This window comes from Calonectris borealis, chromosome 1, assembly GCF_964195595.1.
Source record: "Calonectris borealis chromosome 1, bCalBor7.hap1.2, whole genome shotgun sequence".
Taxonomy (NCBI): Eukaryota; Metazoa; Chordata; class Aves; order Procellariiformes; family Procellariidae; genus Calonectris; species Calonectris borealis.
The window spans coordinates 159,033,861-159,048,400 of NC_134312.1; the positions used below are offsets into that span (position 1 = coordinate 159,033,861).

Consider the following 14,540-nt stretch of genomic DNA (forward strand, 5'->3'; position numbering starts at 1 on the left):
CCCCTGTGGACTGATAGCTGTTTATGGCCCCTGGACCTCACATCTGTCAGGGGAGATGTTCATACAGTTAAAGCACAAGGGAGCATTTCTATGCTTCTATGAACATCTTGTGTTTTTTACAAATTGATGAATGCATTAAATTTTGTCTAAGGTGGGACAATATCTGAGTTGGAAAGGATAATTTATACTTAGGCTAAATAGGTCTAAGTATGTGGTTTAGACTTTTTAAGGTTGTTATACATTTTTCACCTGAGAAGAAAAGACTTCCTCTGTTTTTTTCCACAAGAGGTCAATTCTTCTTTCAAAAGGCTAATCTTTCCATGACTTTGACTTTGCATAAAGAGGAATTCTGAATAAATTCTTGCTCTTGCTCAGGTATTTCTCTGCAGGCCTCCCATGTTTTGGAGACCTCTTCAAGGGCATTAAGTTACCAGACAGGCAAGGTGAACATTAGTTTTCTCACTTGAGATACGGAGTTTCTGCTTATGTTCTAATTCCAGTAAACCTTAGATAATGTATCACCATCAGAACCAGCCCCCTTTGGTTCTGTAGCCACCACTCCTGACATCTCAATGATGGTGAGATGCTACAGAGAAGTTTTACTTTCATTTAGAAAGTAGGGGGTTACATGCTAGCCTGTGGGAGGTATATATACCAATTACTTGGGTGGAAAGCTTGTAAACGACTTTTTGTTTTCTACAGATCACAGGCTGTTCCCAGCTGTATAATGTTGGCTCTTGTGGTCAAGGGAAGATAGACACAGACCTCAGATATTTTGGGAAGACTCTAGATCAATTTTATGTTTGTAGAGAGCTGTGACATATGAGCTACCATGAATAGCACTAGGGCTGCTGTGAACTCCCAGCCAGCTGGCTGCAAGGTGGCCGAGCCAGCTCGTCTTCCCAGCAGCCCGTGTAACGTCTGCACGTCAGGAAGGACACTTCGTTAGCTCAACACGCAGCACAGCCAAGGGGATGGGACAAGGGACCAAGCCACGTCTTAGCGTTAACTTCTTCTGAGACCTCTGCCTCACTCTCTTTCTAATTTTTCTTAAATTTTATCAATCAAGTTTTGCTTATTTTTATTTTTGGGTGCTGAGAGGTAGGCACCTACCCCCCCTCCATAATGTTCTGCAAACTCCATGGGCCACTTCTCACAATATAGCCCTTCATTCCTGTGCGTCATTCCTCACCTCTGTTAAACAGAGTAATGATGTTTAAATACCACGTAGACGAGGATCTGGCAACCAAGCAGTTCATCTATATGCATAAATCCAGAATCTCGCTGAAATTAGAACTATTGGAAAATTTTCGGTTCCCAGCGCTTTTGTTGGTGTGCTGACCAAACGTTTATTGTAAGTTACCCAAATGTTGGTAACCAGAGAGAGATCCTGGCAGGGCAGGAAAAGCACACAGACAAACCTCTGCAGTTTTTATACACAGAGCCTGCCCTCTCAGTATTTTTTTTTTTCTAATCAGTGGCTTCCACAGCTTCAGGAGAAAACACCAACATCTGACCACGTCTGAATGAATGAAAATATTAATAGAAATGTCACAGGTGAAAACAGTGTCCTGGTACTTCTATTTTGTACTCTGTTACTGGAAAAAGTTAATGGTCAAAGAGAGAACCTTTGTCCAAAGAGGTAAAGATGATCATGAAGGTGGATATAGATGACTTTGGCAATGAGAGACAGAGCAGGAGGAGAGGAGAGCGAGCTGTTTGCTGTCCCGTTTCTATCACCTGTTTTCTCCTTCCCCCTTCTTCTCAGCAGCTCCTTTCTACTACTGCCTCATCACCTTTTCCCTCATTTATTCATGCTCTCTGTCCCATCACTTCCAACACCTTCCACACAGTCTGGCAGAGCATCTAAAGGGGAGAGGGAGAATATGGGCATCAGCTTCCAGCTCTTCTGGTGCCACCGCTGCTGTGCATGGGTGCAACCGGTGTGGGCTTGGTCGGCACAGCCCTCCTGCAGAGGCCGGGGAAGACTGGTGAAAGGGCAGTAGTGCTCCCTGGGTGGGACTGTGGAGACCAGTGAGTGGCACTGCTCAGGAGCTGGTCCGTCTGCCTGTGGACCTGTCAATTCGGCTGCGTAGCAGGTGCTGTGTGGGGTTATTTCAGCTTTGCCTCTGTAGGTATCTGCGGTGCTTGGGAACCCCCATCATGGCCCAGGACTCCACCGTGCATGGTATCATCCTAAAATGAAACAGATGGCGCTTGCCTCTGCTGGGGTAATCCCAAACCTCACCAGAACCCTTTTTAGGTATGACGCCAGCAGGGACAGCATCCAGAAACACGGTTTTCAGGTTGATCGATGCAGCTCGCGGCCGCGTTGGCCACTCGTGTTCTTTGAGACCGTGGCACGACCGAGACGGGCAAAGGCCAGCCTCGGGGGAGGGCCAGATTTCAGGGGTCCGGACACTTCACGGGGGGGCAGGGGTCCGGACACTTCATGGCGGGGGAGGGGGTCCGCGCTCCCCGGCCTGCGGCGCTTCGCCCCGCGGGGCAGCTTCGGGGCAGCCCGCCTGCCCACCGCGCGGGCGGTGCCGCGCCGAGCCGAGCCGGGCCGTGCCGGGCCGCACGTGGGTACGTGAGGGCGGTCGGGGCCGGCGGGGCTCGGCGGCTCCTCCTCCCCCGGCGCCCGCCGGCGACTGGGCGCCGAGGCTGCGGCGGGCGGCGCGGCGCGGCGCGGGGCGGGGGGTGCTGCCTCCTGCGCGGCGGTGCGGGGCGCAGCGGCAGCCGGGGCCGGGAGGCGAGCGGCCCGCGCGGGCGAGGGCGGGCGGCGTCGCGGGGCGGCGGCGGCGGCGGCGGCGGGACTGCGGGGCATCGGCGGGGGCTGCGGGCGGGGTCCGCGCCCGCGGCCGGCAGCGGTCTCTGCGCCTCAGCCGGGGTTCGGCGGGTGCTGGTGGTGCGCTCTCCCGCCGCGGGGCTGCACAATGGCAGTCGTTCAGTAGGATGGATCCTGCCGTGGCTTTTGTTCTGCAGATCCACCCATCCTCCTAGCAGTGAAGTGCCAGGCTATGGTTTTCTCTCTGGGGATCTTTCCTCCGCGTTTTGCCGGTGTCTCTGATGAGGTTTTGGCCTCGGCTGGGATTTCGCTACCTTACTTTTCGTTTGGCTTCACGCTGAAAAAAGGGATTTCTTTTATTTTCTCTCCACGCTTTTGGTTATAATCCAGTGTTGATCTAGGGGGAATAACCATTCAGCCTGGCTGAAAAAAAAGCATCCGTTGAAAAGTCTCAAAGAAATATACCACGTGAGGAAAAAAAACTGGGAGAAGATCGGAATATAATCATTTTTTCTATGATAAAACTGGTGCCCCTCTTCAGGAGAACTGGTCTCAATTTATTATTATGCAACCACAAGGATCTCTTCTTTCTCAGGGTGTATAAGCTGCTGGATTGCTTTTCGCCCAAATCAATGTGGTTTCTTTGGAACATTTTCAGCAAAGGATCGCATATGCTGCAGTGTCTTTGTGGCAAGAGTCTTAAGAAAAACAAGAACCAAACTGGTAAGCAATCCATTGCACTGCGTTGTTTTTCTTTTATGCTACCCTGTCTGTTGCTCGCCGAGGTAGATCTGCAATCCTGCTGAGGGGAGAAGGGGGAAATATAACGAGGCCAGCACGGACATGCATGTGCATACGTGTATGAATAAGCAAGGAGCGGTTTGGATTAGTTTCAGCCACGGAAGAGAAAAAAAAAAAATCAAAGGCGACCCTAGCCCAGCCTGCATCGCCTAGTTTCTATGTGCTATTCCCAAGGAGGAAACTTTTATATCGCTACCCATTTTGAGGGGAAGCCGGTAGACCCCCCCCACCCCCCGTCCCCGACGCCAGCCCCCCGTGCACACCCCCAGTCAGTCTGGGAAGAGGAGCCCGGGTCTCCCGTGCTGGTGTGAGCCGACCCTGCCTGCGGTGGGCGAGTGTGCCAGGGCTCAGGTCCTACACAGCACTTTCTGATTAGCTTGCAATATGTCACCCCCACACACACCCCCACCCGCCTCGCTCGGCTTTCTGAAGTCAAGCCCGACACCCCCCGCCCCCGGCCTGGGGGCTCCCCCTTATCACTCACCCCGGGGACTCTAGGCCGGGAAGGTGGAGGGGGGGTGAGGAAAAGGGGGTGGACACTTTCCTGGGGCTTATGCCCAGACGGCAACTCAGCCAGCCATGCCAAGCGGCAGCAGCAGCACCGCCCGGGTGGCTGCGTCTCCTCCGCCTCTCCCTGCCGGGATGACCCCTCTGTGCACACGCCGGTGTCTCTGCGTCCGTCTCCATGTCTGCCTGGCAGCCAGGATCATGCGCTTCGGTTCAGCCCGGCTCCGAGGGGGAAACTTGCAGTACATTACATAAGAAATGCAAGCGCAGGTGCTCTGGGCCGCCCGGTCCCGGGGGGGGGGTCACGCTGCCGCTGTTGCACCCCTCTTGCTCGGGGCGTCCCTGCGGCCAAGCCCGCGGCTTGGCTAGCAAGGTGGGCGAGAAGGGATGCTCGGCGGGCGGGGGAGCCGGGAGCTTTTCAGGGGAAATACCGGCCCTCCCCGCCCCCCTCACACCGGGCTCTGGTCCCCCCCGCCGCTGTGCTCGCTCCCCCGGCCGGCAGGTTGTCTGCAAGCACTTGCGTGCCGGGGGAGGCGAGAGCCGCTGGAGCCGGGGCCGTGAGGGGAGGGATGCCGGTGTGCGGGCTGGTGTGTGTGTGCCGGCTGCCCTGCAGTGGCAGCTCCTGAGCAGGAGGCTCCTGACGCTGGCACTGCAGTGTAGTAGATCATAGGCTCTCGTTGCCGCTCTGACACCCCAACATCAACAAGCAGCAGCCCTGCCAGCCCGCACCCCTCTCCGCTCCGGCAGCCGGGGTGCCGGCTCCTGCTGTGCCCAGCTCAGGGCCGGTGCAGAGAGTCGCGGTGGGCACCTCGGCGGATTTTTTCTCTCCCCACCCCCTCACTCCCGTTTGCCAGCTCGGCTCGCCCCTTTCCTCCCCGCCGCTGCCGCTGCAGCAAAGAGCAGCTACTTCTCAGCATACCAAAGAGGCCGAAATGCCCCGCCGGAGGCTGCGCTCAGCCTCCCGCAAAGTGCCCTTTGCTTCACTCGCCCATTGGCGCTGCAGCGAGCCGCATCCCCCGGCCAGGGGCAACTTCCAAGCCGTGTGCCCCCCCGGGCCGGGATGGGGCAGGCAGGGGCCGGGCAGCCGGCCACCTTCTCGCAGCCCCTGGGGACGCCCCCTCTCCCCCTGCCCGGGCCGCGCATGCAGGGGCCGTGACCGCAGGGGGAGAGGAGAGCGGCGGCGTGGCTCTGCCTGCCCTGCCCGCTGCCCTGCCCGCTGCCCTGCCCGCTGCCCTGCCCGCTGCCCTGCCCGCTGCCCTGCCCGCTGCCCTGCCCGCTGCCCTGCCCGCTGCCGCCGCCGCCCGCCCCCGGGGGGGTGCCGGCTCTAGCGCGGTGGTGCTCTGGGCGAGAGGCGAAGCACCAGAGGAAGGGCTTGGGGTGGTGGTGGTGGTTTCTAGACCTTTCAGTTTGCATACCGGGGGGGTGGGTGGGGGAGAAGCGTATAAATCCCCCTCCCACTCCCCCCCAAAAAAAAGGCTCGTGTCCTTTCCTTGGGGAGGGGAGGCTGGTAAGGAAACGGCCCCTGAAGCCGAGACGTGTCCCTCGGGATGCCAGGGGTTCACAGCACACCTTTCCTCCTCCCCAGGGATTTTGCCGCACTTGCCCCCTCCGCACGGGACGAGTGGGTTTGGGTGGCACGAGTGGCACTGCACTCCGCCGCCACTGCCACCCGGCTTGGGGAGGGCTGAGCCGGCCGAGGGGATGCCTGGGGGGTGGGTGGGTGGGAGCCGGTCTGAGCAAGCGGGGCGGACTGGGGGGGCAGAAACCCGCGGGGGCGGGCTGGGGGGGTCGCTGCCCCCCGCTGCCACGGATGCCAGGGGGGCACAGGGCGGTCGGAGAGCTGAGCGCGGAGGTGCGGGCTTGCGGTCGCCGTCCCCGCCGGCCAGGTCCCTGGTCTCTCTCTCCGCCCCGCGCAGTTTGCGCCCCTCTGCTCCCGTCCGACGTGATCCCGGCGGAGGAGCCGGGACGCCAAGCCCAGCCGAGCCGCATGCCCTGTCCTGGCATCCCGTTCCCGGGAGCGCTACACTGCGGCTAATTGTCTGGGGAGGCTAATAATCCGCTTGGCCGGATTAGCTGGTAGCTCGGCCACAGGCGCTGTTGCTCTGGGGGCAGGTCATCGCCATCTAGGCTGCGGTCGCCCGCGGGAGAGCAGGCAGCCGGTGCCGTGATGCCCTGCCTCGCCCGGTGCCCCGGCGCCCCGGACCTGGGGCTCCCCCTCTGCGGGCAGCTCCGCCCGCGGGAACCGGGGAACCGTCCCCGCTGCGGCACGGGGCTCCGCTACACCCCCCCGGCCCCCCCCCCCGGCCCCCTTTGCCCGCCAAACTTTTCAGGAGCGACTGGGCTTTTTGGTCTCAAAAGGCACCACATGAGCGGGCAGCTGCCGCTGATCAAACCATGCGGAAAATCAAGCAGGTTAGGCAGCTAACGCTGGCGGTAATTTCAGTTTATTTAGTTATTTTCGGCCTGGTGCACTTTTTTTGCCCGTTTCAACAGCTGGTCTTTTTCCAGGAACGGGACTGGGTGGCTCATTTCCAGATGTTCTCTGCTTTGCGTTCCCTCTCCACCGCTGGCAGCAGCTCTCCACCCCCCCCGTGCGATGACCTCCTCCCGGGGCTCCCCTGCCATCCCCGGGGGCCCCAGCTGGCCCCGCCGGGCTTACCAGCACCAGGCAGAGCTCTGGAGCGAGGGGAGGGATGGGGTGTCCGGTGGCCTGTGTGCAAGTTTCTGGCAGGGTTGCATCAGGAGGCTTTGGTTTCTCTTTGGTAATAATTTTGTTATGACCAAATTTGTTTCAAATTTGATATCCCAGAAAGAGAAGCTGCTACAATTTTTTACCTCTTTACATGTCTTCATAATACATGTTTTCATAAGGAGAAAAACTTTGAGAATCGATAGGTGTGGCTTTGCTTGCACCGATTGAATTTTTTTGAGTTTTCCGGAGTTTAATAGCACAACGAGTAATGAAGCCCCACATATCTTCAGCGTCCTGTCCAGCATGAAAATATTTGCAATGTGTTAGGTTCCCTGGGCCTCACTTGCTTTTGTAATTATTCCCATCTAACTCTGCCCTTCCGCTTGTCATACACATGGAGAGGGCTTCACAAAATGCGAGACATAAGAGACTTCTCACAAAGAGTTAAAAATTGCTGGAGACCATAAGGCCTGAGCCAGGGCTTGTAATGATAAGATCCTATCCTGGTGGCTTCTCCCCCCAGGCTCTAAACTGGGTACCTTCAGTTAGGGCACGGCTAAGTCATGGGGAGGATTTGGGGCTTGAGGGGAAATGGGGAAGGAGGGTATCTCTGGGTGTTTTTTGAAGCAAATACAGCAAGTGAATAGATTTTTTTTTTACCAAATGACAGCTGTTAGGGTGCCCATGGGCGATGAGTTAGTTGGCTGGGGTACTAGATGCCCCTGTGGCAGGAACTGCTATCACGTTTCACTCCTGGTGGCAGCCCAGCAGACAGAGGATGTATCCGGTTTCCTCTCCATTTACCTCCAAAGAGGCATCTCTCCAACTCAGTCAGGGGTGTTGACAGGAGAGTAGATGGAAATTGGCATTGCTATAAATATGTTGCTGATGATAGAGGAATTTGGTTTTTGTTAGTATCAATCCCATATCAATCTCAAGCACAAAACTTGCTTAAAAAGAAGAGCACCTGAAATGCAGGCTGCGGCTGAACGGGGATCTCTGCGCAGTCCTTTGTTAAACTCCTTCTCTGTAAAATAGTCAGACTGTTCTTTCATGGTTGCTTATCATTTTGAAAAAGTTTCTAAGCACAGCCATGTGAGGTTTGAAGCGGAAGCTTGGATCCTGCCCATAAAATATATAGTGTGTGTCTTTATCTGAATTCTAAGTAAATTGGGGCCCCCCGCTGCCTTCCTTACTCATAGAAAACAAACCTCCCACCAAAAGACAAAGGGTATTTTGCCTCAGTAGGAGCTGTGGGATTGGGTCCGTGAAGTTTCTTTCACGTAGGTCTGAAAAGCAGCTCTGACTGCCTAAATACTGTAATTTCTATATTGTTAATCGAGCCGTGGTGTGTTTCTCTTGCTCAAATGTAAAATTGCCTATTTACATGTATTTCACCTGCTGAAGTCTTGTCCTCTATGGAATCATTTCCTGAATTTATACAAATTTAATTATTCTTGATCAAATTAAATTGCATATTCTACTTGTTAAGGGGTGAAATTTATGCCTGCTCATGCATCTCCCTACTGTGATAAAATGCTTGCACCTAGTTCAATGTCTGCTAATGATAGGCCATTTATAAATGAATTCAAATATACAGAGGATAACTTAGGCTTAGGGAAAATATGAAAAATGTATTTACAGATATCATTGGTTTAAATATTTATGTGTATGCAGTTTTCGTTTGAGTTTGATGTTTATTCTACTTACCTGCTTCAATTATGTTAAGTATGTCCATTTTGAGCTAAAATTCCTATTGACTTCAAATTTAGATAAAGACTGGTTTAGACACTCAGAATTTGTCCCTTTGCAAAGATTTTCCGTGCAGTAAATGCCTGTAAAAATACAATCTGGAGAGGAGAGAGTTGTTTGAAACTGGAAACCAGTTTTTCAAGAGGACTTCCTAAAACTGAAGAAACAGGAAGCAGGACATTACACCGACTCTAAGGTGGCATTTCGTAGTTGGTGGGGTCACTACTGAGGTTTTTGTGTAATCACTCCACATGTAGGATGAAATGCTGCGAGTCTAGAATGTGGTTGGATAAATGAAGTGGTGGCGTGCACATTAAACTCTGCTGAATATTTACAGACGTTTGCCGAATGTGCCTGTGAGCACTGAGTCCTGCTGGAGCAGGTTTCATTTGGTCGAGGATGATCTTGTTACTTCAGGAGCAGTGATTTGTTTCTATACCTAATTCTGTTTCAGATGGCTTTTGTGATTTGGGACACACTGTTACTTCCCTATGCCTTGCTTTCCTGCTTGTTAAAAATCGTAGACAATGTCTGAACATTGCACAAGTGTCCTGTTGGTCCTTTTGTTTGCTTTTCGCATTTCAGTGGATGATAGCTTTTCAAAGACAAATTACTAGTTTACTGAACAACTTACTGAGTAATGAAACATTGAATGATCTTGAAATTTTGCAATCTCTGTTGTGAAAAAAAGAAAAAAATTGTTGTGGTGTAGCACAAGGCTTGATATATGATTAATGTACCTGAGAGCTACTTGCCACTGTACAGAAAGACACTATACAGCAGAAAATAAACTTTGCAGGACCAGGGCCATGTTTAGCTCAGGAAGAGCCCACTTCTTACTCAGAGCGTGTTTCTACTGTCAGAACAAATGAAGCGACTGGGAAGAAAATCTTTTTATTGGAGACCATGTGGTAAAGTGCTCAAAGGAGTATATTCATCTTCAGACTGGCTATTAAAAAAATTATTGATCGTGTTCTCGAAGTGGATCCTTAGAGGTTCTGAGCCACTCAGAAGTACTGAAAATTATAATTGCAAAGGGAACTGATGGTGTTTGGCACCATGATGGACTGAACAGCGAGCAAAATGTATGTAAGTGATGTATTTTTTTTAATATACTCTGCAGCAAAGGTAAATACCGTGTGAATAACTAACAAAGTTGTTACTCAAATCAGGAGCAGGCTGACTTTGAAGAGGATTTTTTGACAGCAAAATCTCAAAAATCATTAAGTGAAGGGCTTGTAATGGATAAATGGAATGCAGGTTTGGTGTATCTGTAGCATACACTGTTAGAAGCACTCACATTAAATAGTAGCAAGGAAAGTAAATAGTTGCTGATGAGGCAGCATTAAGAAGTCAGAATAATAATACCTGTAGTAAAATTCAATGCACAAGTCAATAATAACACCTTCTGCAGTACAATTTGATGCACTAGTTTAGGTAACATACTGTGTTGAACATAATCAACATTTTAATAGTTTGAGAGTTAATATTGGATGCTTGTGTGGGGCAAATGACATGCAGTTGCTAGCAGAAATCGATGGTGTAATTTTAATGTCCGTATTTTGTGTTTTCACTCTGACACCAGCTTATTTTACTTTTAACTGGAAACAGCGTGAGGAATTGTGCTGAACAAGTTTAACATTTGCACACAGAAGGTAGTATCTTGGAAATTACTTTTGTGGCACTAAAATTAACCAGGTCTCATCAGACAGTAGAATTGAACCAAGGTTAAACGTTTTAATTCCATTGGAATTGTTTTGGCTTTTGCTCTCAGACAGTGATACAAATAAGCTGTAATCCTCTATAAAAAAAATGTTTTAAGGAGATTCCAGAAAGGTTCATATTTCACTGAGCTGATAGGGGAACAGACTTTGCTGTTCCCTGAAAATTCATCATGTCATCCACGTTTTTTTTCGTGCAGCTTTGTCATCTGGAAAGATAAGAACATGGTGAGGATACAGAATGTGCGGGACTCGCGCCTCAGCTCTTGAACACGTCCTGTCTCCAGCTCTGGGCATTAGGTGGTGTAAGAAAAATATAAGGCACAGGGCAAATCTAGGTTTGATCCTTCCCCTAATCTATCCTCTCAGTTTTCAGCTGTCACTGGATGGTCTTAAGTCAGAGCTTTTATTCAGGCCACTGCATGTAGTAGCCGCTGAAGGAGCTATACACCTTTACTTGTCAAACAGCATTTCTATTTTGGGCATCAAAAACTTTGCGTGGCAGCGAGCTCCACATAACCGCGTGCTGTGTGGAAGGGGTGCGGAGGGGTTTGTGCTTTCAGTGGGTATTCCTTGGTCCTTCTCCTGTTGAAAACCAGAGGCTAACGCTGCTATTCCTGCTCCATGTTTGTGATTACCAATTATGGGGAGCTTTTCAGGGCTGAGTATCTCATCTATAAGGTGAAGAGCACTTCCTTCACGGTGCCTTCTCCTTCCTTGAACTGTCAGAAAATACTCAGACTTTCTATCACCATCTCAGTTCCTATGCAGTATAACTTGCCTTTGCGGAGGATGTAGGATGTCTCTGGCTTTGGAGGACACAGATGAGACAGCGGCTGACGCATCCCTTTGCATGGGGGTCTGCCTCTGTGGTCCTCCTGAAGTCAGTGGGTGTTTCTGGCTGTGTGCGTGGGTGCGCGCAGAGCATTGCCCGCAGTTTCACCATAGGCCAGAAGCTCACAAAACCGTAGGGTTATGAGGAGTTGGGAGTCCCGTATTGGCAGGTTGCCTCTGCGTCCGTCCAGCTAAAAGGAGTTCATTCCTATGGATTTTCTAGGCCTATGGGATAAGGAAGTATCTCGTGCAAAGGGCATGTTTTCACAAAGTCCTTTCTCTTGAGGGAAGAAGCAGGATATTGCTCCTTTGAACAAGCTTTTAAAGAATTAAGCTCTAGTGTGACTGAAAACTAGAATTTTGTACCACTGCTGAATGGTTTGAATAGGAGAGGGCTTGCATATAAAAGCAAAGACTTCTGTTTACATATAAATCTCCTGGTTCTCGCCCATGCTAGCAAAGGAAAGATACAGGAATTTCATTGCTCTTTAATGAGGTTTGAGCCGAAAATGTTAATTTAAAGAAGGCAACTTTGCCAGACTTACTACTCTTTCAGTAAATGTATTTCTAAGCATGTCCTGCTACATTCAAACAAAACGTCCAGATTAAACAGTTCCCAGTTCACGCTTCTCATTAGAGAAGTGCATTATGGAGCATTACTATTGCCCAGTAGTTTCTACACGTATCACTCATTGCTAATATAGCTACATTTATTGACATTGAATGAAATGAACAGGAACTACCACTGCAAAACATAGTGGAAAATATAGAAAAAGACGTGGAAAGAGTAGGGAAATGCTAAAAAAAACCCAGTTAAATCATTAGTACAGCAGTATCTTATAAAATAGAGTATTCTATCAGGAATATCTTAATAAGGGTTAAATTAATAGTAGTGCTTATTAATTCATAGCGCTCAGGATATGAAAAAACACTTTACAGTTCTGATTTTCTTGCAACTAGAAATTGCAAGTCAATACCCAGACTGCTAATAGTCCCTGAGAAACTGAACCTAAATGTGATTTAGGCAGATTATCCCACTAGGAGATCAACCCAAGATCTCAGATGTGAATTAACTTCAGCCTGTCTAAAACCCAGGTGCCATTTTGTGTCTTGGACTCTTTCAGCTTTCACTAAAATCCATGTTTTTAAATGGCATTAGCAGGTGGATTAAGATTTGTAAAGCCTTGTGCCCCCCAGCGATTTCCTCCTAGACAGTATAAATCTTTTTTTTTATGTTTGTCCCCATGCGAAGGAGACTTTCTGCCTCAAAAACTAGAGTTATACAGGCTTTCAGTACCGACATTTGCTAGTCTCCTGGCTTTACTCAGACCTGTTTTATCTCTGTGAATATGACCTTGACCCGTCCCAAACACTGTCGCCTCCATTATAGCCTCTCACATCTCTTTCAGTTCTTTTACCTGCTGCTTGTGCAGGCATCTCACCTTTTTACTTTGGATTAGGGTCCCTGAGGAAAACTAGTTATTATTAATTATATAATTATATTATATATATTAATTATATTTCTTTCAGATATTTTTAAGTTCTTTCCACCACTTTGAATAATTAGCTAGTGGCAGTGAGCAGAACAACTGTACAGGTTATTACTGATGTAATAGATATTTATGATGGATGAAGGGTAGGCTGATGGACTATCCTTCGTTTTATTGGGCATGAGCTATATGAATGATTGGTCTCCCACTTTATGCTAATTTACAGTAGCAGAACAGTAGCATAAACAATAGCATGTTTATGTACTACATTATGAAGTACATAAATGCAGAGGCAGTAAAGCAACTGTGATCGATTAGGAAAAGACAGTAAAATCAGCAAGAGGATTCAGAAGACCTAAGAACCAATGTTATCCCTTTCATGTTTTTTGAGGATTGTTTGAGAATATTACTTGCTGGAGGATAAAATGCTTTATGTGGGATTCTACTGTTAAAGCAGGACTCGTCAGCTTCCAGGAAAGTTTCCTGGATAATATTGTTGAGCAATTCTTACTTGACCTGGTAGGGAATTGGTTCCAGGTCCTGGCTTTGCCTGCTCACGTTGGTGCTACGTGCCTCCTTGAAGCTTGTGGCCATGGTATCCTGCTGAAGAGTTCCCAGAGAACTGCAAAATCCATGTGGATGCAAGGCATGCCCCGTATGTCCGTACCTTCTGCAGGGTACAGACAAAGCGAACTCATCGTCTGGATCTTGCTCACCTTTGATTCAACTTGTTGACTTTTGGTTAAGTTCACTTTTGATAGTCTAGTTTTGAGACATTATTGTATGAGAGGATTATAACATGCCACTTCAGTGCAACATGCTCTGGGGTTCCTGCTGACCAGGGACATTTGTGGCAAAACCAGTGACTGTATGTGCCAGTAATTCCTGTGCTCTGAAGTGTTGAGCTCTGCCTACTTGCACAAAGTTTTGAAACATGTCATAGATGAATTGCTTACCTTTGAAACTTGTAGCGTGGACTCTTCTTCCATGGAACAGGGCACTTAAAAGCAGTACAGCATTGTTTTACAGCAAATACGTCATTATGTAGTGTTTGTATTGGAGACCCACATTTTTTGAAGGAGGCCTTATCTTGTTTCAGATCGGGACTTTAAACCCTGATAATGTTTGTGGAGTTGTAACAGTGTAAGAGAAAAGAAATAAAGCTGTTGTAGTTCCCTAGGTAGTACATAACTTGGTAAAATCAGTGAGTTTACTCATGGTAGGAGGAATGTGCGCCAAGATAGTGGGAATGGAGTCACTGTGATTTTGTGTTCTACTGTCTTTCCTCGTTTCAGTTTGTCTTTGCAGTTTTAAGACATGATGTATCTGGGGTATTACTGACATGAAGTGGAGATGAGTCCTGTGATTTGTGGGCCACAGAAGATACTCTTTCCTCATTGAAGGTTTTCCGTGAAAGTGTATCTTAGGAGACATTGGCTCACTTAGCGCTTCAACATCACGCATGTTGGTTTTGAGCATTGCTATACACCATTGAGAGAAACGCAATCTAAGGGGTTCTTCAAGATACCTAAGTAAATATAGTGCTCTCGATTAAAAAAAAGAAGTCTTTAAGCACAGTAAGAAAAAATAATTGAGCCTAAGGATATGCAGGTGAATATCACGCTAGTTTAACTGTATGGCTACTTGGTTTCATGGCCTCTTAGATGCTGGATCAGAATGATTTTATTCCGGTTGTGTCAGCTGCCATCAGGATGAAAGCTGAGGCAGCAGTTTAGGACCTTATAACCAAAGCAGAAGTAAGCTGTAAGTTGTGCAGGCTAGGTTAAAACCTTTTAATAAAATACAAGGAGAAACAACAACATGAGGGTTTGTTATGTTGCTGAGGCCCATTTTCCTGGGGTTTCAGTGGCTAGTTGGAGTGACTGTGGTCTAAGTTGGCTGCCAAAAAGAGTACCTGCTAATAGATTTAAGATGGAAGATGAGGAAAAAATAAA

The 14,540-nt window shown here is 49.1% G+C and overlaps 1 protein-coding gene across 1 annotated transcript in view; it reads left to right on the forward strand.

Annotated features, from left to right (window-relative positions):
* Positions 1-2,857: 2,857 nt before the first annotated feature.
* FGF14 (fibroblast growth factor 14) overlaps positions 2,858-14,540 on the forward strand; it is a 418,914-nt gene continuing 407,231 nt past the window's right edge. The window contains exon 1 of the mRNA XM_075139379.1: positions 2,858-3,511. Coding sequence (XP_074995480.1) covers positions 3,304-3,511 — 208 coding nt within the window. The 5' untranslated portion in view covers positions 2,858-3,303. The remainder of the gene's footprint in view (positions 3,512-14,540) is intronic.